Source organism: Podarcis erhardii, assembly GCF_964252035.2.
Source record: "Podarcis erhardii genome assembly, chromosome: 3".
NCBI lineage: Eukaryota > Metazoa > Chordata > Lepidosauria > Squamata > Lacertidae > Podarcis > Podarcis erhardii.
Genome location: NC_138507.1, coordinates 57,737,672 through 57,761,965, shown reverse-complemented (window position 1 = coordinate 57,761,965; position 24,294 = coordinate 57,737,672). Strand labels below are relative to the sequence as shown.

Genomic DNA, 24,294 nt, shown 5'->3' with positions numbered 1-24,294 from the left:
AGGTTGCTGCAAATGACCAGTTTCTGGCAAGGGAAAGCATCTATCCATCTCTCATGGAGGCAAGAGGTCACAGAGAACTTGCAAGGATATGAATAAGAGAGGCCCTGATTCAGGCACTTTATTTTTGAGCAAAATAAATCTACCGCTGCCCAAGGCAATGCTTTCACTGCAGTGGCACTGCTGTTTTGGAAAAGCCTCTCAAGGGAGCCCACCTTATTGCTTTGTTTTAAGAGTGCCACTAAAACCTTATTACCAGTAATTTCAGCAAACAGGTTAAGGTCCTTTTCTCTGTAGTGCTAATGTCTTCTCTCTCTCTCCATCACTGCTGATGGCTGCCTTCAGATATGCTTACTGTATGGGGGATCTTATTTTGGTTACACCAACACCACGCATTTAAAGCACATGGTTTCCCTGCCCCAAAGACTCCTGGGAAATGTAGTTGCTAAGGGTGATGGGATTGTAGCTGTCATGGGGGAAACTATGATTTTAGAAGTGGTATAAATGTGACTTGTATCTATCATGTCCTGTTTAAGAGAAGCAAACAATCAACTAAAATGAGGCAGGGCCTACCTACCATTTCTCTCATGCCAACCTATTCTTCCTTCCCTGAAGACAAGCACATATTCATTCCATTGTCCACCTTACCTCAAAAAATTCCAAGTTAAAATATTCATTGTATTGCCAAAATACTTATTCTTTGATAACGGTGATATGCCTTGGGGGTTACTCTGCAACAGTGGAAATGGAACTTCTGCCTAGGATCCTTAGTACTGATTATATTACGTTAATTTATGCTTTCCTCAAGTCAGAAATTAAGGTTATAACTGCCCGTGGCCATGAAAACCACATTACAACTGCCCCTAAACGAACATAGCTAGTCAATAGCTGAGGGGATGGTAGCTTTTCCAGTTGCCAGACAAAAGGTGGTGATGATTAAGTTTTGCATAAGCAAGTTACTACTGGAAATGGATTTTCAAACTGTGATAACATAAAAGGTACAGCTAGCACCTAGTGAGACATGGAAAATGGTTAGAAACAAGAGTAAATATTTACAATGCAGGCTGGAGCCAATTCAGCTAGGAGACATAAACTCTTATACAAGTAACTAGTTTCTGGCAGGCAGAGGAGAATCTGTCCATCTGTAATGAATGATACAGAGACCAAATATCCATGTTCTATGTATTGTGCATGATTTCTTGTCTTACAGCCAAAACTGTAAAAAAAAAAAAAGGTCCAGAGAGTCATAGGTACCCAGCATTGATATAATACTGTAAAAGCTGGGATGAAGAGTGGTATATAAATTTAAAGTGAAATAATAATGTGTGGCTTAAATTTTCATCATTGCCAGAACTTATTCTTATCTGATCACATCACTGCTGCCTGAGAAACTTATTCCATGTTTGGCAACTAAGGGCAACTAGCTTGCACTAAGGTCAGATTGAGTGTTGAATACATAAAAAGTCGTAAACACAATCTTCAATGCTTTCCAGACACCATAAATTGTGAGTATCAGATAATTTTCATTGAAAAACAAAATCTTCTTGCTGTTGTGTTGACCATCATGATGCTGAATTAAACCAGCGAACTTACATGAATGTGCACTGACCTATATAGCAATAAACTTGCATGGGGTCCTGCAATACATAGAACAATACAGAATTGTTATGAGCCACTAAATTTAAATGACAGTGATGTAAAGAAAACTGGAAATGATGTATTTTTCCAATATCCCATGGGGAGATAGGCACAAAAAGGTTTCATGGTTTTCAAAAGTAAGATGTTGCTATGGATTCCTTATTCCAGATTTGAGGAACTATTAGTAAGCATCCACTGGCCGCATTTATACTTACTAATTTATCAGCTTCCAATTTCAAATGCAAAATTAGACAGATGAGCTTCAGATGTATAATGGATTGAAAAGGTTTAATAGCCTCTGGATCCTAGACCTGGGTGCGGGGAGGGAGCGGGTTTATGGTCCCAGAAATGTTGGTAAGAAATGATAAACGGCTGCTGTATGCAACTCAATTTTTAAAATGCACAACAATTCTTACTGACTTTATTGCATATCAGATACAAAAAAGAAAACAAATGAAATCAATCTTCCTAATAATAAAAAAATCTTAATCATTGTATTATGTCTATTTAAGACTTCCAGATGTTCACAGTTTAAGAAGCCAAACAATACTATTAGTTTTTTCTAGAGGTAATGGGTTAAAAAAATTGTGATAAAAAATGTAGTCAATTATCATTTGAACTTTAAATACAAAAATAAATTAAATAAGGGTCAAAAAACCTTGTGCAATAATCTGGTATAAACAAAGTTAATGAAAAAGAACTGTTCTTAACTTGTGGTTTTTGCTTTGAGTTTTTAAAAAATTCAAAACAGTATTTGTTCTCTGAAGTATCCATATAATGTTGAGGTCCAGATGTGCGTTCTTTGCTTTTAGTCATATATATAATTATTTTTGGCTGTCTTTTTCTTCCTTGGCAATCCTCTTTGTCACTCCACTGAAATATTTCTCACGAAAGCTATTGTGACTTTTGTATGGCAGGTACTGGCTGTCCAATATGTGAGAATCACGGTCTTCATCCTGGTGTTAAAATACATTGTTTAGACATACAGTATATATTGCATCAGTGTGACTCAACAATTTTCTTCAGAATTTATCTACCAGATCTCAAAGGAACTATTTAAAACAAGCTTGTAGCTTGGTCCTAGAAACTGTTGTAATGGCAAATAGTAATTTTGGATGGAATGTATACCATTATATGATCAGCACTGTCACAAATTTTGCAAGTCTCCACCCCATGCTGTAGTCAAATGCACCTGTAGTTGGATCAGGGACAAAATCTGTTGTTCTAAAGGCACAATGACAGCTTTGCCATGCATTTTCTGTGAATCAGTGGGATACTTCTGTCATCAGATATGGGAATCATCATCATCATCAAATGTTTCACATATATTATCTCAGCAATACTTGCAAAAATCATGCAGGTAGGTCAGTATTATATACCATACACTGCAGATGATGTAGCCTGCTAATAATGCTTGCCTAAACCCACCTAATGAGTTCACAGCAGAGACTAGATTCAAACCCAACCCAGTTTCTCATAATAATAATAATAATAATAATAATAATAATAATAATTTATTATTTATACCCCGCCCATCTGGCTGGGTCCCCCCAGCCACTCTGGGCGGCTTCCAACAAAACACTAAAATACAATAACCTATTAAACATTAAAAGCTTCCCTAAACAGGGCTGCCTTTAGATGTCTTCTAAAAGTTTGGCTCAGACACTATGCTATTTTAGACTGAGATTTTGAAGGTTTGAATCTTATTCCACTCCAATAATAATAATAATAATAATAATAATAATTAATAATAATAATAATTATTATATCCACCCTTCCCAGCCGAAGCCAGGCTCAGAGCGAACAACAACAATAAAAGCAATAAAACCATCCTCCTTGATTGGTCTAGCTATGTGACTTCTTCCTGCAATATGTCTGGGTCTTCAACTGAAGTCTGTTCATCATGGCAAATTAAGCCTCAGGTCCTTTTAAGCCCACCAATTTACTTCCCTGACCAAAAAAGTAGGAAGGTTATTTATTTATGTGCAGTTTGGAAAGACTGCAGTGATCCACCACTCATCTTGTTCAGTGGCATTACTTTATCTTTAGAAAGCTTAACTGCCAAGTTATTTTCCAGTCTTTCAACTTTATCAGTAGGCAAGGGCTTCCAACATACATAAAAAGGTAAAGGGACCCCTGACCATTAGGTCCAGTCGTAACCAACTCTGGGGTTGTGGCGCTCATCTTGCTTTATTGGCCAAGGGAGCCGGCGTACAGCTTCCGGGTCATGTGGCCAGCATGACTAAGCCGCTTCTGGCGAAGCAGAGCAGTGCACGGAAACGCCGTTTACCTTCCCGCCGGAGCAGTACCTATTTATCTACTTGCACTCTGACGTGCTTTCGAACTGCTAGGTTAGCAGGAGCAGGGACCGAGCAACAGGAGCTCACCCCATCACAGGGATTCGAACCGCCGACCTTCTGATCGGCAAGCCCTAGGCTCTGTGGTTTAACCCACAGCGCCACCCGCATCACTTCCAACATACATACTCTTGAATAAATCAGTTGACAGCTCTTGAGCATGGTAGATTTACAATCCTTTCATCAATGTCTGGAGAACACCACACAGACTACCCTGGTTTACTAAAACAAGCCAACTTCAAACCTTGGCTTATTAACCTGGCGTATTTCAACGACCTATAAAGATTAACGACAATTCATTGCTGTGTCCAAATGTAGTCATTAATTTTAGGTCTGGTTGAAAAACATTGTTGGAGTTTGATGAAACACACCCCAGAACAAGTTATAATCTGCATAAACAGAACTGCTTTGTTTACTTATTGCCTTTATATTCCAACTCTTCTCCAAGGAGCTCATGGTAGTAGCGTACATGGTTCTTCCCCAACCTCATTTAGTCCCCACAACAACCTTGAGAGGTAGGTTAGGCTGAGAGGGAGTAGCAAGCTCAAGGTCTGCCGCTCAGTGGACTGGGGATTTGAACCCTGGTCTCTGGGGTACTAGTACAACAGTCTAACTAACACTGTAGCTTTATGTCTATGCACTAAAACTTAACATATGTGGATTTTATACTCAAGGGCTACAGCGGACTGGGGAGTTAATAGGGAAAGCCCAGTAGTGTTTGCCTCTTTATCCTTTGCCTTTTGCTTTTTAGCAAACTCTAAAATTAAAACAAAATGCCTTGAGAAGAGCAGTTTAGAACCTAGCTTTGTTATTTCAAAAAACAACCCTGCTGCTTTAAAAAAAAGATGAAGAATTTGGCAATGATTTCTATTTATTTAATTTCACCAGAATTTCAGATACATACATGTACCTCTAAGAGATGTACTGTTGCAGTTACACAGGTTTATTTGCTCAAAGCAATGCAAAGTGGGTTTTTTAAAAGAGAGACTGAATAGTGAAACACAAATGTATTAAAACAAAACAGAAGAAGAAACAATACAAAAGCCAAAAGCCAGTTTTTCACCCTCTATCTCAGTTTTCCTGGTTTTGCAGAATGTATATTCAAATACAAGTGCTTAGAATAGGTTATTGATGTGAAAAATAAAGGTTCTTATTTAAATAAATATTACAATCTGCTAGTCAGGTGTGTATGCACATTGCATTCATTCCTGAGTTACAGTAGTAATAAATCAGTTTTATTCCTTTAAATTTTTAAATGTTCCCTTCTTTAATTATTCCTGAGCTTAAACTGCAGACAAACGCAAATTTCACTTAAGGGAATAAAATCTGCAAACGCTCACATCTCTCCAGGCACTACATCCCACATGCTTCTGAGTCTGATTTCTGAAACAACTCATATGTTGAGAGAGGTTAGAGTCAGCAGAAAAAAGATTATGTGGCTAAATCCTTGAGAGAATGCAGAATATAAAGGAAACTCAACCTGCCAGTCAAACATTCTCAAGGAAAGATTATTATGTGTTTGCTGCCCTAATAGCAGGCTCTCTTGTGCTGAGCTGTGCTGAGATCTCAGAATTTGATCAATCAACACAGATTCAATTTTCAAGTGAAATAAGGAGCCAGTCTGCTTTTTAAAACAATCTCTTTCAAAACTGTATTTACAGCCCAAGATGAAACTAGCTGGTGTAGTGGTGTAAAACCTCCTCAGCAACCTTAGCATAGCGTTCACCAAGTACTACACTAGGACAAAGTCACAGGGAGCCAGCTCAGTTCAGAAGTGTATAATCGGGATAAGTATGTGTGCATAAATATATGGAAACTGCTTCCATGCTATCATAGTTGTCATATAAATAGTTAAGTTAAGACAGCAATACTCATTCCTTGTGCTCAGAGTGCTAAGAGTTTGTCTCCTGAGTTCAGTCTATTTCTGACCATGGGAAGGCGAGGAATATTAATCTCTGCCGTATGTTCAGCACGGACTTGGAATGTTCCATAAAACGAAGCAAAGGCAGAAGTTATTCCACTAACAGTATATGCAAATAGTAAGGTAAAGGGACACCTGACGGTTAGGTCCAGATGCAGACGACTCTGGGGTTGCGGCTCATCTCGCTTTACTGACTCAGCCGCTTCTGGCGAACCAGAGAATTGCATGGAAACACCGTTTACCTTCCTGCCAGAGTGGTACCTATTTATCTACTTGCACTTTGTGCTTTCGAACTGCTAGGTTGGCAGGAACTGGGACCGAGCAACAGGATAATGTTTTGGACATTATAAAACAGACCCCTGTGCATTTGTTGCAATATTTTCCCTTCCAAATACAGCTTCTCGTGACGACCATCTAAAATGTCCTTTGGGGTGTTTTTTACGAGCTACTGTGCTGCAATGAGAAAGTTTTGGAGTATGACTTTTAGGATTCTGTCCTTGTTGTCCCTACCATGCATTTCCACGTATAAAAACCAGGTATTTCCATGTATAAAAGTTGGATAAAGAAAGCAAAAAAAAGATAATGCATGGATTTATCTTTCCATTTTAAAGAAAATATCATCACCACATCTGCAAAGGAACATGCATACATCTGAGAGTGCACAAATCTCTGAATAAAATCTCTGAATAAACTGCATTAGGAATTGATGTGCTGGTATGCCCTTGTAGATGAAGGTAGGAACTGACGGTCAACTATCAGATAAAATCCCAGTCACAAACAGAACACAGCAAGGATGCATTTTTACTTGATATCTGAGCAGTGTGGTAGTTTAGAGGGAGGCCACTTATTTCCAGAAAAAGTTGGAAACAGCTGACGCTCTGTCATATAATTCACGTTCTGTTAAATGTGCTTAAGGCCGACAACACTGGACATATAGGAAACTTTTCTTGAAGTATTACTATGAGTTTGTGTAATTTAATAGTGGTGTAGAAGTTGGCATATCTCTTCACAGGGTGTGAATCAGATATGAGACTACAAGGCAATTCTATTCCAATCATTATTGTTAAAGCTTAGAAGGAATGCCAGCCGTGAGAAATTAATGCATTTACTGACTAAACGGGTAAGACATGTTCCGAACTGCAAAATCAATTGCAATAGCTCTGGAAAAAGCATTCAAATTTTAACAGATCTAGAAAAGGGTGTGCAAGTGAAATTTCTGGTTAGAGTTTTCCATCTGTATTTTATGAACACAGCCGTAGGAAGTGTCTATTTGTTCATTATGTTCATTTGTATTTTATTTCTCTTTTAGTATGCATGAATTTATTCTTTGGGTTATAATGATCCATATGAAACTAAATGGCTGTAAGATCTCCCCCCCCCCCCGGGAAATTGAATAACGGCTTGTTGCTAAAAATGTATTAAATATTGATCTAAATCTAAAGAATCTTTTTGTCAATGGGGCCCAATGTATTTGGGGTGTGGACCAATCATTGGGTGTCTAGCAGCAGAGGGAGGAGATGTGGCGTCTGGGGCATGCAAATACACCTGGCATGGACCAGGGAGTGGATGCATCCTCTTTTGGGGGCTGCTGTCAGAGGAAGAATCTACCTCCGAGGATTGCTACTGATATATTCTCTCCATTTGTGTTTACTGAGATCTTAATTGTTTTTTTATCCTGATGAATTTTTAGTCGCTTTTTAAGTGGTCTATTGTTATTTATTTATTTTTAAAGGGCACTTCAAAGCTGATAATCAGACCCTTCACCATGTACAAAGCCCTATCTTAATGCTGCATTAAGACGACCCCAAAACATAATAAAAGTTGTTGAGGGGAGAACAGAGGCTCCAAGGAATGTAGGGCTAAAATCCAGACAAAATGCAGGAGTATCCTCCTAACTGAACTTTAAAATCCAGCCAGGAATGGACTGGAAGCTGTTGTTCATCTTTGACCAAAAAATGCTTGAAAACTGCGCTCCTTTTAGAAGACGAAAACATTTATTTCCTTATGCTGCATTGCAAAGTAATGCTCAGATATGTATTTTTTTCTTTTAAACTGGACTTGCTGTCTTCAAGGTGAGGGGCACAGAAAAATACATAGCATGATCAGTTATGCATACTGACTAAACAGCAGGTCCTATTTGGGAACTTAGAGCCAAGTAACACACATGGTTTTCTGCATATGATAATAGCGATGATTGATTACCTACCCTTACCCTAAGGTTCCAGGGCGGGTTACGACAATGAAAACACAATGTTAAAAACAACGAACATAGAATAAGGTGTTTCACTCTCTTCTACACCCCTAGCAGGTATTTTCAAAAATATTTCTATACACAAGTTTTACCAATTTCAGAGGCGCTTGCAACTACATCTTGCAACATAGTATAATAGAAACAGCAAAATTAACCATTCTCGTTACTTCAGTTCTAACCGGACAGCACCTCAAAACCGAAATAATAAAAATGGAACAAGAAATACCCTGCCTCAGTATTAAAAAGTTTACTTAACGCACACATACAAGTAAGACAAGTGTCCTTCAATCACTGCCGCCCATGTACATCAGCGCAACAAGTACTTTGGCTTCCTGTTTTGACATTTATGACTCTTTTACAAACCTTCTAAAACCAACTCATAAAAGTGCTTTACGGCACACTGAGTCTGGTACGGTGAATTCCCTCCGTTTCCACAGTAGAAAAACCTGTTCCGAATCTGACAACTGCTATTTTGCGAGAAAGCCATCAAAACAATTACCTCAAAATCTTTCACTTTTTCCATGGTTATCAGGTGTCTCGACGTGTGGCTGGAAAGCGTCTGTTCACAGTTGCTAATAAGTTTCAGGCATGGGTGTCGGGGTATAATCTCTTCTGTATATCTGGAAGAAATAAACAGTCAAAGGGCTACAAGAGCTTAGGAACTGTAATAAGTGAATCTGAAACAGAACAGCCAGAGGGGCTGATTCAAACTGAGTTAAACTGTACACTTCCACATGGTTCACGGCCTTATTAAATTTCCCAGAAACAATGTATGCTAATTGCTTTCAGAATCCACAGCCACATGTGTAGCACAAAGAGAGAACAAAACAAAAGACAGGATGCAGGTGAAAGTTTGGCTGCAAACAGGAAAAGGACGTTTCATGTGGGTTTCTCTTGTGCTTCAGCACCCAAACCATTTAAAGAGATTATGAAAAGATGTCTGCCAGCAAGCATTCCAATAAGAACTGTCCTTAATACAATGCTTAGCTGCTTTTCAGCTCTACATCCATCCAGCAAATATACTACTGCCATCCTGAGCTCTTTGGAGGAAAGGCAGGATATAAATGAGATAAAAGACAGACTGCTCAGTTGGTAAATTCCTTCCCAAACTACCCCCACCCCCAAAAAATGACCACCAGAAATTATTTCAGCTGCAATTAAATCTAGCCACACCTAAATTCCTTAGCAGTCACCAATATATCCTCAATTCAAGAGCAAGCAGTACAGTAATATGCAGTATAAATGTTTGTCACTTGTTCTGATAATAGCTAGTATACGGTGCAGTGTAAAACCGCTAGCACCTCTGCAAAGCTAAGAAGGGTCCAGAATGGTTTAAAATTGGATGAGGGACCATGTGTTGAGATTCCTGCATTTGCAGGGGGTTGGACTAGATGACCCTTGGGGTCCCTTCCAATGCTATGATTCTATAATTCCATGTCATCAGCAGAGTTAATTAAGAACGACCCCATTCTTACTGCTTCCCAACCGCTGTCTAGGACACCCTTTCCTAACCTGGGGCCCTCCAGATGTTGGATCGTAACTCCATGATAACTGGTCATGCTGGCTGGAGCTAATGGGAGATAAATGCTACATGCTAGACTAGCTTATGCATTTACCATGTATTATTTTTAGATATGTTATGGTACCCTGCAGACACTAACTGTTTGTTTGTTTGTTTGTTTGTTTGTTTGTTTGTTTGTTTTATGTCTTTAAATCCCACCTTTCTCCAACATTGGGACTCAAGGAGGCTCACAACATGTTTAAAACGTTCTTATAAAATACAACATAATGAAAACAAACTAGTTAAAAACAATAGTCAAAATAAAAACAAAATGTATCTAAAGCCAGCATTAAGATAGCAATTACCCTGATATCAGTTCAGTGGCCTATATCATCTGCACCTGGTTTTCAAAGGGCTGTCAGAATAGGAAGGTCTTAGCCTGCCGGTGGAAAGATAACAAGGAGCGAGGCAAGCTCACCTCTCTTGGGAGGGAATTCCACAGTATGGGAGCAGCCACAGAAAAGGCCCTTGGCTCTCTCTCATGTCACCAACAACCGTGCCTCTGATGCTGATGAGACCGAGAGAAGGTGCTCACTTAAGGATAAGTCTGCCCCAGGGTTCCCCTAGACCACACCCACCCTTAAAGTCTGCAGAAGTTACCATGTAACATATTAAAGACATTCAGTATATCTGAATATATACATACTCTGGTTTATACACAGGAAGCCAGTAGACTAGTCTTCCTCCAAGTACCAAGTATTCAGCTGCAAATTTTAACAGGTCGAAAAGGATGTCACTCAGATGATAATTGGAAGAAATTGAGATGTGATTTTCTGTGCTGGGTAAAATTTTGAAAAAATAACTAATTGGTAGCAGCTTCATTGTTATTTTGTACTATTTAAACACAGCATGCTGATTTCACACTAAGAACAGAACCTGGCGTATAGCATCCATCACAGGTTTGTCAGGTCTCTCTCCCAATTTTGCGAAGGTTAAAAAAATACATTGAAATATGACCTAGATTTATGCTGGCCACAGAAAGAAAACAGGATTGCACCAGAACTTCATATAAAATTATTACTGCGGGTAAAAACAGAGAGCAGTTCTGGAGGGGAAAACAAAATATAGTGAAAGCAGGGATGGGAAACATGTCCCAGAGGGATTATCAGAGTTGAAGCCTGACAAATTCCCACAGGTTCCAAATCAGAGTCAAAAGTAAGCTAAAGGCAACATAATTATATGTGTGGGTGGTTGCATGGTAGAAAGGGAAGAGGCAGTGCATATTAAAATAAGGCTGTGTTGAGAAATGACAATACAATACCACTTCATTTCAATTTCAGGAAAACTGCCTTTCTGTCAAAGTTTTAATGCAATGCACCATCACAATAGGATGCAGATTATAATGTGAAATATAGAACTAGGCCATAACAAACCCTGATTTGGCAGCAGGCAGCAGGCACTGTCCTCATAACTTACTGAACATTGTATTAGTTTAGTTAATTAATTACATTTATCGCTTCACACAGCCTGAAGGAGTCATAAAGCAACATACAAAAATAATGAAATACAGTCGTATCTTGGAAGTCGAACGGAATCCGTTCCGGAAGTCCGTTCGACTTCCAAAACGTTCACAAACCAAATAGCAGCTTCTGATTGGCTGCAGGAAGCTCCAGCAGCCAATCAGAAGCTGTGGAAGCCCCGTTTGACGCTCAGCTTCCAAAAATAGTTCACAAACCGGAACAGTCACTTCCGGGTTTGTGATGTTTGGGAGCCAAAACATTCAGGAACTAAGCCGTTTGAAAACCAAGGTACGACTGTACAAGAATATAATGATATATCCATCACAACAATAGAGACAGACTAAAATATTTGGGGTTTCAGGCACTAAAAGGGTTGCTACCTGCTATCCCAAGTCCGAAAAGTTATCACATCATAGTGGCGAGGCATAGGGTTAAGGTTCAGAAGGAAACCTCCACTGACAATACTGAACAACTTTCCCCAACAGTTTTCTACCTGCTACTGTGTAACTGCATCAAGATGCACACTAGGCGCCAGACTCTGATGTCAAAATCAGAATGAAAGAGGCTCCCCATTTTCCATATGGGAAACATGTAGTAGTCAGATTCCTAATCCCTGTGTTTTAAAAACATGAGAGACACACTTACAGAGTGGTTGCTACGTACATACAAGCTACGTAATTAGAAACAGCCCTGTCGGATTTGTCGCTGGTTTGGCAGAAGGCTGGGATGTTTAGCAATATGCAAAAATGCTTCTGAAGCCACAGCTGTTTTTCTATTTGGACACCTGCGTTCTCATCCCACCGTTTACCTACCCTCTTTCTGCCATCTTTGCCATTTCCTTCTGCGAACCGGTTCTTCTGGTGGCTTCTCGTATGCCGTATGGAGCTGCGCAGATCAAGAATGTACAACACGTATCCATCAGTACAACCTTCTAGCTGGGGCTGAAGGCAACAGTGAGCATTCAAGACAAAGCCTGATCCCTGGAGCCTGAAACTATGCTAACTATAGAGGTTTCAGATTCATTTCAGCCCAATTCAATACACTTTTTCAAAGCCCTCCATGCCTCCTCCCACACATGAATAGCCGCATCCATTCAGGAATAGGCGCATCTCCACATCTTGCAGCCATCAGAGACACAGCTAATGGTGATGGGAGAGAAAGGCAGCTTTCTTTATAGTAGCATGGAAGTCTGTTGCAGAAAAATCTGCTTGGCTTCTAGATAGCCAGGGCACCAACACCACCCTGTAGCCTTTTTATTTCTTAAAAAAAAAAAAAAAATCCAGCAGACTATGGCCTGGTTTTTTATCTCACTGCTGGGTACTTGGTTTCTTCCTTTGTTTTTCAGACTGTTGTATGTGATATGTTGCTTGCCATTCATATTTCATCATTGTGTTTGAGCTTCGGGCAGCTCAAATGATCTGGCAAACTAAGATACAAATAAAATAATTATCATAATTTATTCACCCTTAAAGCACAAGGTCTCATAAATTTGATGTTTTTTCTTTCTTTTAGTAAATCTTAATAAGTTGTGCTTATTAATAAATTATAAAATTTATTACAGTATTAGATTGCTTTTACTTCAAATGAATTATTATCACTTCAGCAGCTGTAGACAATGCCTCTTAAACTTACACTTGATGCAATGATTAAAATGTGTATTTTTAACAGGTCACACTTCCTACTGTTGGAAAACCATCCATGCATTTTCTAAGCTATTAGTATGTTTTTCTCCATCCATAGCTAGTGCACTGTTTTATTAAGAAAATAAATGCCTTTCGTACTTGTATGTGGAAAGTGTAAAATTTAGGTACTTGGTACATATTTTCTTAGTAATAAGCTTCAGATATTATATATTCCATGTTCAGATATAACTGCATGGTGTCAAAGTGCTAGTTGAACATTATTCACAGTCTTAAAAGCTGCTTAAGACTTTTCAAAGACACTTGGGGGGGGATATTTTTGTAGTCACTAATTAGATAGGGGTGTTTAATTCACACTGACTTGCAATTAACATTATGGAGTTAATTTCCAGTTTTGCATTTGAAGAACATTTCTCTGCTCCCCAAATATTGCCAACACCTACAAAGCATTGCCTTGTAAAGGGTGTGTATTCAAAAGAAGGAGATTGAAGAGTGAATTCTCCTGTTTAATAAGAAATGGCATATCTTTTTCACGAACAGCTTCAACAATCAATACATAGTGAGAGATGGTTATGTTTTGTTTTCCTAAGCTTCCTGTTTATGAATAGGCATGAAAGAACATTTAAATTCTTTAACAAATTACTGGCAAGCTAATGTATAACCAAACTGGAAACCAAGAATTTTCAGTATGGAAACACTGTCTATTAAGATCACTGCCACATTCAAAATGGCTTCAAAGTGCTAATCTCAGAAACAAAAAAGAGAAAAATTGAGTGTTTCCCCCAAAAAAGATACAACTCCTAATAATATACACATTCAATGTAAAGAAATTTACATTTACCGGTACATAAAAAATTATTCAGTGGATACTTGCAGGTGGTCAAACTACAGACCACAATCTGTTTTTACAATGCAAACTTGAAAGCTGCCAGCTTCAATATACGGGGTCTAGATGTCAGCATGAGATTTGCGTTTAAGGCTACACAGAAGCATGTTTATATCCATTATGAGGTTGAGATGCAATCAGGGAAAAAAGCTATTTTAGCACTACTAGTCCCAAGTTACCGGGAACTGCTCCTGCAAGACTTTGTTCTTCATAAAATAAAAGATGCATGAACTGAGGAGCAATTGGCTCACTACCTCCTTGCAAACAAGTCAGCAAATTTCATTCAGACTGAATGTTATTGCTCTAGCATTCTCTCTGGAAGAGCAAACTGTATGACAAGCTTGCAGATGTTTCCATTATCACTACAGACTGAATTTATGAATCATACATATTTTAGGCTGTGCATTAACTTACGGTCCGTAATTACTGCATCAAACTTCACCCCCTTCCTCCATATGGCTTTTGATGCATCAGAAACTAATACGTCAAGGTAGTGCTTCTCCAAACCATACTGACGGAGGTTCGCTCTGATATTTTCATCAGGTCCTCTCCACTTCTGGTTCTTCCTGCTAGCTTTGCCTGGGAGCAGTGGGGAGTAAATAACGCCAACTCAATTTCATGCCATATTGGATTCAAATGGTTATCCTGTGGCCTTCAATTCCTGCCGCAATTTATTTCAGTTCCGCTCACATAAGGTATCTCTGGCAAACATTTCCAATTTTAAATCTATAACAAGCACAGCTACTGAACACATCCCGCATCATCCATAATAAGTACAAGAAACTTAAAAGTTATTCTAATAGTGTAAGAAAATGAAGCAAATGTCATGGACATAGTTTGGATGCCATTTAACCCTTAGAGCTGCAGCTTTATTTATCAAGTGGCTTTGTAACTTCAAAAAAGGTAAAGGTAAAGGACCCCTGGATGGTTAAGTCCAGTCAAAGGTGACTATGGGGTTGCGGCGCTCATCTCACTTTCAGGCCGAGGGAACTGGCATTTTTCCACAGACAGCTTTCTGGGTCATGTGGCCAGCATGACTAAACCACTTCTGGTGCAACGGAACACTGTGACAGAAACCTGAGTGCATGGAAATGCCGTTTACCTTCCCACCACAGCGGTACCCATTTATCTACTTGCTTTCAAACTGCTAGGTAGGCAGGAGCTGGGACAGAGCAACAGGAGCTCACCCCATTGTGAGGATTTGAACTAATCAACAAGCCCAAGAGGCTCAGTGGTTTAGACCACAGTGCCACCCGCATCAAAGAAACATTGGCAAAGGTAGAAGTGACTTCTTCTTTGAATGCGGTAACATGAAAAACTGGAACTCATCCATCCCTTTCTCTGCTGTGATATGTGAGCTCAACACATATCTGTAATTTGTGTGTCTTCTGCACAACCTAAGCATGAGTTCTATATCTGCTTGGAGGTCATACATCTCATCGTGCAACAGATGCACAGGGATCACGTAAAAAAGGAAACTCCAACATGTGCAGGCAGCTCCTAGGGCAATCACGTGTAGGGATCTGTACATTGTGACTGCAAAATCCACAGGGAAATCTCTACATTGTGAATGCAATATGGTGTGTTCTCTTGTGAAAAGTACTACTCAAAATCAAAGCATTTTAGGAAAAACTTTAGTAGAGTTTTTGACAGTTACCTTAATTTCATCTTGGAGTTACCTGACATAAACATGAATCAAAAGCAAACAAAAGAAAACTTGCACTCTCATTTGCATCATCCACTGCAGTTCCATAAAAAAAAACCCTTTCTGCAGTCAACTTGCCTGTTGCGCATGATCCACTATGCCCAGGAGCGCATAGGTATAGAGGGTAGGTTTAAGTGAATGTGGCCATCTCTGACCAAGCTTGAACAGGAAGATCTCTGATTCTTTTCCAAGATCAAGCAGTTGCTAAACTTGTGTAATAAACCAAATAATTACATTTTCACTGCTAAGAACTGAAGGCAACATACCCAGTCCATGTACGGTGTTATAATCTATATCTGTCCCACATACGTATGCTCCAAAGTGTGCTGAAGCGATAAGAAGTCCACCTGCAAAACAAAGAAAAAACCACTTGGTGCTGACAATGCAACTATTTGGGAATACAACAGCAAAAGGTATTTGATACATGTATTTCATATTGCAGAAATATAGCAGAGAAGCAAATAGATGTGCGCCAAAACAAATAACACCCCTCAATGCCACATGTTGCCTGGCATACACAACTGGCATACACACATATTATTTAAGAAGGGTGTGAAGCATTGCCGGCTAGAAGGACAAAGGCAAGAGCCTATTTCTGAATCTAAATCAAATCTCATACTTGACATCAGCCCCAAACTTGATACAGCACCATTTGCCTTTAATCCCTTGAACGTCTTATGTCTTCTACCAGAAAGCCTTCTCTTCTCATATTATTGCAATTGCTTTTAAACTCCCTTTATGCCCATTGCTACTTGTGGTTTATCTTGTCTTGTATGTGTGTGTGTGTGTGTGTGTGTATATATATATATATATATATATATATATATATATATGTGTGTGTGTGTGTGTGTGTGTACACACTCTCTCTCTCTCTCTCTCTCTCTCTTCACAGAGCTGCTTCTAAATGAACAATATAAATGGGATAAACTCGCCCCCTGCTGGTACATCAGAAAAAGGTAATCAAAGGAAGAAAATAGGTTTTCTATCAAGCCTACAGAATGTGAAGGAGTATTTCCTACCTACAAACCTGGAAACATGATTGCAGTGTTTATTCCTATATGTGCTACTGACACTCCCCGTCTCCAGAGAAAGCTCTGTTGAACATTTACTCTCTGTTCCTTGACTTCCGATGCACCACTTCTTAGAACTGAAGTAGATGTATTAAGAGTACCACTCCCTGAGCAGGCAAGTGAGGATAACAAAGGGCTCTATTGTTCTTTCAACATCAGAGATTACTAACATGAACTGTCACAGGATAAGGACAGATCACAAATGGCCAAGCAGTAATATGGAACCAGTGTTGTCATGGATGAGGTACACTTAAGAAAAACAAATTCTTCTAACATGTTAAGAGAAAAGATAGAACCCAGGGAGATAACATATACAAATTTGACAGGCAACTTTACACATGGTGCAGGCTGTATACAAAATACCTGTTCCCACAAATGGATCAAAAACAACATCATTTGGTTTCACTCTCCCATGGTTTGCCATAAGAAAAGCCAAGCAGGCATCCATGCTTGTGTTCCCAATAAAATGTCTCCTTTTTACACTGTATGACTCAATAAGGTCCCTTTGTCCATCGGCAATCTGTGGCAAGGTGGAGAGAGAAAGGAACCATTAACTTTGGTAACCAATAGCTACCCAAAATACTCAGAACTGTACTGGTACCTTGGTTTCCAAAAGCAAACACATATGCTATGCCGGCTCATAACACTGACTGACTAGCACTCTAATAAACTTTCTTGCCCAAAACTAAACTTAAAAACAAAACAAAACAAAAAGCCCTAAAATCCTAGAGTTCAGCCAATAGGTCTAAATTTTACAAAGCATGCTAGGCATCTCTTAACCTGGGGCAGGTGGGCTGTGACCCTCCAGATCTTGCTGGATTCCACTTCCCATCAGCCCCAGCCAGTATGGCCACACTATGTCTTTTAACTGATGAGATGTAAGTAATCTCAGCTGGAGCAACTGTTTAAGAACGTAAGAACTGACTATCTGAATTAGGCCAAAGTCACATAGTTCAACTATCTTTGATCGACAGCCGATTAAGGTTGAAAATATGCCCATCACTGCTATTTTGTGCCGTAAATGAAAAATGTGTGTCAGAAATATTAATATGTCATCAAAGATGCTGATAATTGGGATGGCAAGATTTCAGGCAGGATCTCTTTGGATTCCGCCCACCTCCCCCGAACCCTAAGATCCACCGACAGGAACTGGGTACAAAACAATTATGAAAGCCTAGGAATTTGTTTTGTGTTATCTGAACTGAGCTTGCAGTCCTTCCACACAAAAATACACTCCTAGTTAAGCCTGTCCTCCAATCAGTTTTATTTTGGTAATATAATTTGGAGTGGGGGTTGGGGGGAAGGGAAAGACTCATTTTGTTGCTGCCATGGTTCAAACAATTGGGAGTTAGAAATCCTTGCTGAGCTACTTCAAATCATTCAGATCTTTGAGTAAATCCTAGTCTGACTTTGCCTACCACCTGCTTATGGTATTAAAAAGATCCATGATCAAAATATGAAGAAATCATACCCCACTATCAACTTATTTTCAGCTATCATTTCTCTTTCATGCTGTAACAATTCTTTAATTATTAATAAAATGACTGTACTCACCCATCTCCCAAAATATAAATCAAGGGGCTGTTCTGGGATATTGTTTGGATCCATTCCATAATCTTCCAGAAGCCAAAATATATGATCTGGTTTCTTTAAATTTACTTTTCCTTCAAATGGTAAAAATTCTAAAGACTGTATTAAGGAGGGGGAGAGGGAGGGGAGAAACACATAAATATAAGTAACTATTACTGAAACATACAATGAGTCCTGGCTTACTAAACCCAAATAATTATTAAAAGTATTCAGATTATAGTTTTAAATATGTATATGGTGCCTTTCCAACAAGTTACCAAAGAAGGTGTGAAAATCAAAAACACTATCACTCGTTATTAAGAAAGAGCACAAATATAAGAAATGATTTCAAGAAATTACAGTCTACTTACATCTATCTTCTGAATCTTCTCTTCTTGTGTTAGTGTTTTGTTAAAAGTGTGAACCTTTATTTTGTAACTTAGATTGGGCTGTAAAAATGGGGCCTAAAACAAAGCAAAACAAGATTTGATTAGAACCAGCAGCAATACCCCCATTGCGTACAACTGTGTAACAAACAGGCTCCAAAAAGACAGAACAAAATCCAAACCAGCTTCTCTTATACAAACCATTTTCTCTGCTGGATAGTTCTTCAGTGAAGAGTACAGTTCTTCTGCAGATTTCCCATGTCCCCACAGTTCAAATATAGATCTGAAAGTATTGTAACAGGTTACATTCAGCAAAGGGGAAAAAAGATTCATAAATGCTTTTCCTAGTTCACTTATAAATCTTCTGATTCAACATGCTCATGAACTCCACAATTTTACTTTTCATGATTTACTTTCAAGTTCTACTGAAAACAATCAATGGGCCATATACATGAGTAACTTTGAAATATTTTCAGGTAACAAAACTGAACAAAATGTTGCCACACACCAAAAATCACACCCACGTAGTCCTTATATTTGGTTTATTAACTTGTACAGCAAATGGGCTTTTCAAGAGTTAAAGCTCCAGAAACAATTTCTGCTTCAGCACAGAAGCAGAGCTACATCCCAAATAATAATGAGATGGCAAAACTTAGATGGAAACTTAATACGCAGGCCGTTTCTTTTTTCCAAAAGCATAGCCCTTACTTTGCACACACTGTTCGCTTCATCAGTCCTCTTGCCATCTCTTCTGAAGGCATGCTAAGAATCCAAAATGGAGACTGCAAAGAAAGAAAGAGAAAAGATCAATAATGCTAAGGAAAAGGCCCTGTGAAGAATGACAACCAGACTGCTTGTGCTGCAGTAGAGCAAGGATGTGCAACCTGTGGCCCTCCAGATGTCGTCGGACTCCCAACTCCCACCAGCACCAGCCAGCATGCCCAATGGTCAGGGGGAATGCGAACTGCTGTCCAGCAAAATCCACTGACATAGGGAGAAGACAAATGGAACTACAAGAGGAAAGCTAAAAACGTGTATTCTTCAGTTGTCACAGAATTGAGAGACAAGCATGCCAACTAATCCAATGTTCCTTAAACCTCTCTTCAGCTTCTGCCTTCCTTATTGTTGCCATCACTGTTAGATAAATTCAGCTCCGGCCCTCCGAGCTGATACGGCTCATCTTCGCTTGAGCCCAGCAGAGTATAAAACACTCAGAGTCCGCAACGAAAGGATGAGGCAGGTATGGCTACATTGCTACGCTTTATTACTAAGCTATGCTGAGAGCATACAAATATACATCTTGTCTCTGTGAGAAGCAGAGAGCAACTGCAACAAAGAAACGACAGTACAAAGGAAACAGGAAACCAGTAAACGTCACATCCCATCTCCCTTTCCCGTGGGAATCCAACAGTATCTGGACTGTGGAATGAAAACATAGTCCTGTGACTACCAGCAGCTGCTCAGTGAGGGAAACAGAAACCAACAATCACTTCTACCACTTTCTCCTGCAGAAAGGTAACAAAGTGCAATAATCTTTCTATCTCAGATATCTGTGTCAAGCCCAAGCAGGAAGTGGTGTTTGACGGGGGGCGGGGGGGGGGGGCGAGCTAAAACTAACAGCTTTGAATACTTGGCTTTCATTTCAGTTTGTGAAGAGGTGTTCCGTATTGCGTGAACACGCTCTAAGTCTCTATATTTGATGTCCGGCTTCTTACACAGACGGCTCTATCACCACCTACACCTTGTTTGTGGTTGTGCTCCTTCTGGTTGTTTACCTACTCTGTCACTTCAGGCCTGAATCAATGTTATAAAAAGACAGCAGGACCCTAGGATAGAATTCAAGTCAACCTCTATATAGAAGGTCCTTTAATGTATGTATCAATGCATCGTTCACGAGATGATTCTGTTCTGACACCATTGCAAGGTATGCTGGCAGCATGCAGCAAAAGTTGAGTTTCGGAAACTTGGTTTCCTCTAACAAACCTTGACTATATGTAGATCGTGCTTAAGGAGGGGAGAGTGATCCCACGTCTAGATAACACACTACGTCAAACTTTAGTTTGGCTCCTATGCAACACAGAGCTAAAAATACCAGGGAGGAGCAAAGTGCAAGTTCAGGATATGGAGCCTGCAAGTTCACACTAAACCATGCTTTGGCTAAGTGTTATGTGGAAACGCAGCCACTGAAAAATGAATCATCTACTCAGCACAACAATAGAAAGGTAACAAAATATTGTGCAAGGTACTAGATCCTTCAGCAGACTCACGGTGTGTGTACAAGCCCTTTGATCCACATCTGAAAATTATTATTCATATTTGTTAGCTGCCTTCCTCATGCAAGTGACCCAAAGCAACATAATATAAACAGTAAAACCAATTGCAACAAACGCAACCAATAAAAACCTAAAAACGTATCTTTACAAATAAAAACCCCACTAAAAGAGGCCACAAGCACTTTGAAACAAAAATCGGTGTAAATGATGGGCCACTGTAGATTTACTGTTTGGCTTTGCAAACCCATTCTTGCTTGGCTGCAAAATAAATAGTAAATCTATAGTGGCCTATTATTAACACAGATTGCCAAGTGCTAAAAGAGATAAAATAGCACATTAATTCCTTCATTGGCTCTTATATAACCATAAAGGGAATAAGAATTTTGCAGAGGTCCATGCATAGAGAGGCATAATCCTTGCATCCTAGGGAGCACAGTGGGAATGAACAGGCAGCAGTGATAATTCTAACAAGAGCAACCCCTAGCAAAAACTACAGCTAGGGCACAGAACTACACTCAGTGGAATGATACTCAAGCTCATTCTGTGGGTTGCATGAACTTGGTTTCTGCATGTGCTTTGTTTGATTTCATTGTTAGTCAGGAAGCGAGTTTTCCAGCAGATGGCACTATGAATTTTAAAAACTGAATACAACCCACTAAGCAAAGATCATAACGCAAACCAGAGAAAGCACTGTCCACTGATCCCTCCTTATTCCTGACAGATCTCTCCAGTGTCTGACAGCCAATCACAAACAAACAATCACACCCTAGGCCAACCCCAACCTCTCTCACCACCAAAGGAACACAAGCGGATAGTAAAGAGAACCTGAACAAGTGATGCTGACACAACCCCCCCCCCCAAACACATTAAGTAGAATAGTAGAATTGCCACCTAGCCCCACCCCCACTCACCATGGCCCCATCCACCTCATTCCCCCTTTTCTTCCTAATTTTGGGGAAATAATAAACCCCACAGGAGCTGAAGATTCACAGACTTATTCACAATCTAATACTTACATTTAATCTCAATTCCTGTTGATCGCTGAATCGTCCGCCACAGAGGGAAACCAGAGACTTTATTTCCTTGGAGAAAAGATTACAAAACGAATATTTTTAAAGAACATAGGAAGGTCATCAGGCAACCCTTTCTGAGGAGAGCATTCCACATAGGCCATGACCATTGAGAGCGCTCTCTCCTTAGTAGCCCACCTACGTGACGGTAAATTCAGTGGGACTTAGTGGCACTTACTCCAAGGTCTGCAAGTACGAGAGTACAGCTCTGAGAATCACAGAGAACTGCATACAACAGAAAACATCCAAAAATCAGTGTCCATATACACTTGGTCTATATAAACACTCAGCACACAATCTAGATAAAGTAAGAGCATGCAATTTCAATGAGATGGGCAATCCTATGCAATTGTTACTTGGAAGTAAACTCATTCTGTTCAACAGGTTTTTTCCTAGGTGAATGCAAATAGGATTGCAGTAAGAAAGATGCTCAGCTTTGGCAGGAATAAAAGGCTCACATTTTCAGTATGTACATTAAAGGTACCTCCTAAAAATCAAACCTATGAAAAAAGCAGAGACACCCTATTGATGAGGCTATCTTTACACAAAGCTGGAGAAGTTGATCTTTTTAGTTCCGTGAAGACCACTAGAAAACATTCCTCTGTTCTCTTTCTTACAGGCATCTAGGGAGCTTTCTTCGCTGAATTTATTCACTGCAGCACATCTTGTCAAGAGGATGCAGTTCCAAATCCTGTCATATCATGTTTCAATGTGCAGATGTCAGAGTGGGAGATAACTTCTCCCTTTCTAAGCTATCAGGCATGAGTTCTTCCTTTTTCCCCCAAGCTCAAATGGGCTATCAGATCTGCAGATTGTGAACCAACGGGCGCACATACCTCAAGTACCGCCTCTCCTCATCTTATCTGACCCAGATCCTGCAGTCCTCATCCGATGCCCTTCTTCGTGTGCCTCCTCCATGAAAGATCCAGAGGGTGGCAACATGAGAATGGGCCTTTTCTGTGGTGGCTCCCCATTTGTGGAATGCTCTCCCCAGGGAGGCTCGCCGGGCGCCTTCCTTACATATCTTTAGGCAGAAACATTTCTCTTCTCCCAGGCCTTTGGCTAATTAAACAATTTACACCCCCACCACAATCTATCGTATTGGCCCGAATATAAGCTGCACCCGAATATAAGCTGCACCTTTAAAACTGGAAGGAGAGAAAAAAGGGGAAAATACCCGAATATAAGCCGCTCCCTTCTTCGCTGCTACTGGCTGAATACTTGGGGGGGGGGAGAGATCTGTGCTGCGTTTCCCCTTCCTTGCTGTCTCCCTTCCCGGCCTTGGGTGAGAGAACAGGAGACTACGCACGGGAAGGGCACCACTTTGCCATGCTCCTGGCGCTGTTTGCCCCACACTCCTGGCTGCATACCATAAGATCGCAAATATAAAATGCACTTAAACTTTTCACGTTTGGAATTGGGTGGTATTAGGGGTGGGGGTGAGGCTTATATTCAGGCCAATACAGTATGTGTGGTGGGGGTATTGCTTTTGGTTGTTACTGTGGCACAGGACCAGATTTAGGTTTGATGAGGCCCTCAGCTACTGAAGGTAATGGGGCCCTTTATATGTCCAGCTGTCCTTTGTCAACAACAATTTGTCGCTGGTTTTTGTGTTGAATATAAGCTATATGGTAATTTATGGACCTAATAGGTATCTAAAGCCATTTGCACATAACAAAATATGTATTTTACCAAAGTGCATCCAGTTTTTTTCCCTTTAATTTTTTTGGGAGCCCCCAAGAGATTGTGGCCCTAAGCTATAGCTTGTTTAGCTTATACATAAATCCGGCATGGCCCATTACTTACATCATAGGAGCCTACACAACACAAAATACTGTTGCTGTATGTAGGTTTTATTTTATTTTATATTTTGGAAATGTACATCCAGTTTTTTTCCCTTTAATTTTTTGGGGGGCCCCCAAGAGGCCCCTAAGGTACAGCTTGTTCAGCTTATACAGTACGTAAATCCGGCGCTGCTATGGCACACGTATCTGTGTTTCTATACTGTACATAGAAATCCAATGTATGAATCAACATTTCATTGGCACACCGCTACCACAATGAAACTAACGGGCTCTTCCGCCATGTCAAAGAAACGGGGGTTTGCAGCAGCCCCCCTCGGGTGTGATTTGTACACGGAAGGAGGGCCTTTGAAAAGCCCGGGGCTCGTTCGTAAACAATGCATTTTGTCAGCAGCCCGGAAAGCAAAGGCGCCTTCCTTCCTTCGCTTGTCCTGTGCTTGGGGTGGGGGAGAAACAGCAGCGGCTCTGCGCGCGCGCGCTCTGCTTTCCGGGCGTCGCTCGCTGCGGCTCTCGCGCTTAGGACTCACCGGCAGCCGGAATTCCAGGTTCTCTTGCGCCAGCAGCAGCAGGTAGCGCGGAAGACCCGCGCTGGGCAGCGCCATCGCCCCGCCGCCGCCGCCTCCTCCTCCCGAAGCCCGCATGCGCGCGGAGGAAGAAGAGCAGCATCACGGCGGGAAGGCGGCGCTTGAGGGCGAGGGGAGGAGAAGG

The 24,294-nt window shown here is 40.3% G+C and overlaps 1 protein-coding gene across 1 annotated transcript; it reads right to left on the bottom strand.

Moving 5' to 3' along the window:
- Window positions 1-1,165: 1,165 nt before the first annotated feature.
- TRMT11 (tRNA methyltransferase 11 homolog) lies at window positions 1,166-24,269 on the bottom strand. The gene is made up of 13 exons (XM_081856203.1): window positions 24,114-24,269; window positions 21,731-21,796; window positions 19,150-19,223; window positions 18,643-18,724; window positions 18,427-18,519; window positions 18,041-18,175; window positions 16,850-17,006; window positions 15,683-15,763; window positions 14,126-14,290; window positions 11,998-12,070; window positions 10,372-10,503; window positions 8,664-8,784; window positions 1,166-2,591 (listed from the first exon to the last, which is right to left on the bottom strand). The coding sequence occupies exons 1-13, from the start codon at window positions 24,225-24,227 to the stop codon at window positions 2,460-2,462; spliced, it is 1,425 nt and encodes a 474-aa protein (XP_081712329.1). The 5' UTR covers window positions 24,228-24,269; the 3' UTR covers window positions 1,166-2,459.
- Window positions 24,270-24,294: the final 25 nt, after the last annotated feature.

What these genes read in the sequence shown, in the direction of transcription:
- TRMT11 (XM_081856203.1), bottom strand. Translation starts at nt 24,227, where the DNA reads ATGCGGGCTTCGGGAGGAGGAGGCGGCGGCGGCGGGGCGATGGCGCTG. An exon ending in AACAGGAATTGAGATTAAAT is followed by an intron (nt 19,224 to 21,730) that starts GTAAGTATTAGA and finishes CTTTCTTTGCAG; the next exon opens with TCTCCATTTTGGATTCTTAG. An exon ending in ACTATCCAGCAGAGAAAATG is followed by an intron (nt 18,520 to 18,642) that starts GTTTGTATAAGA and finishes GCTTTGTTTTAG; the next exon opens with GCCCCATTTTTACAGCCCAA.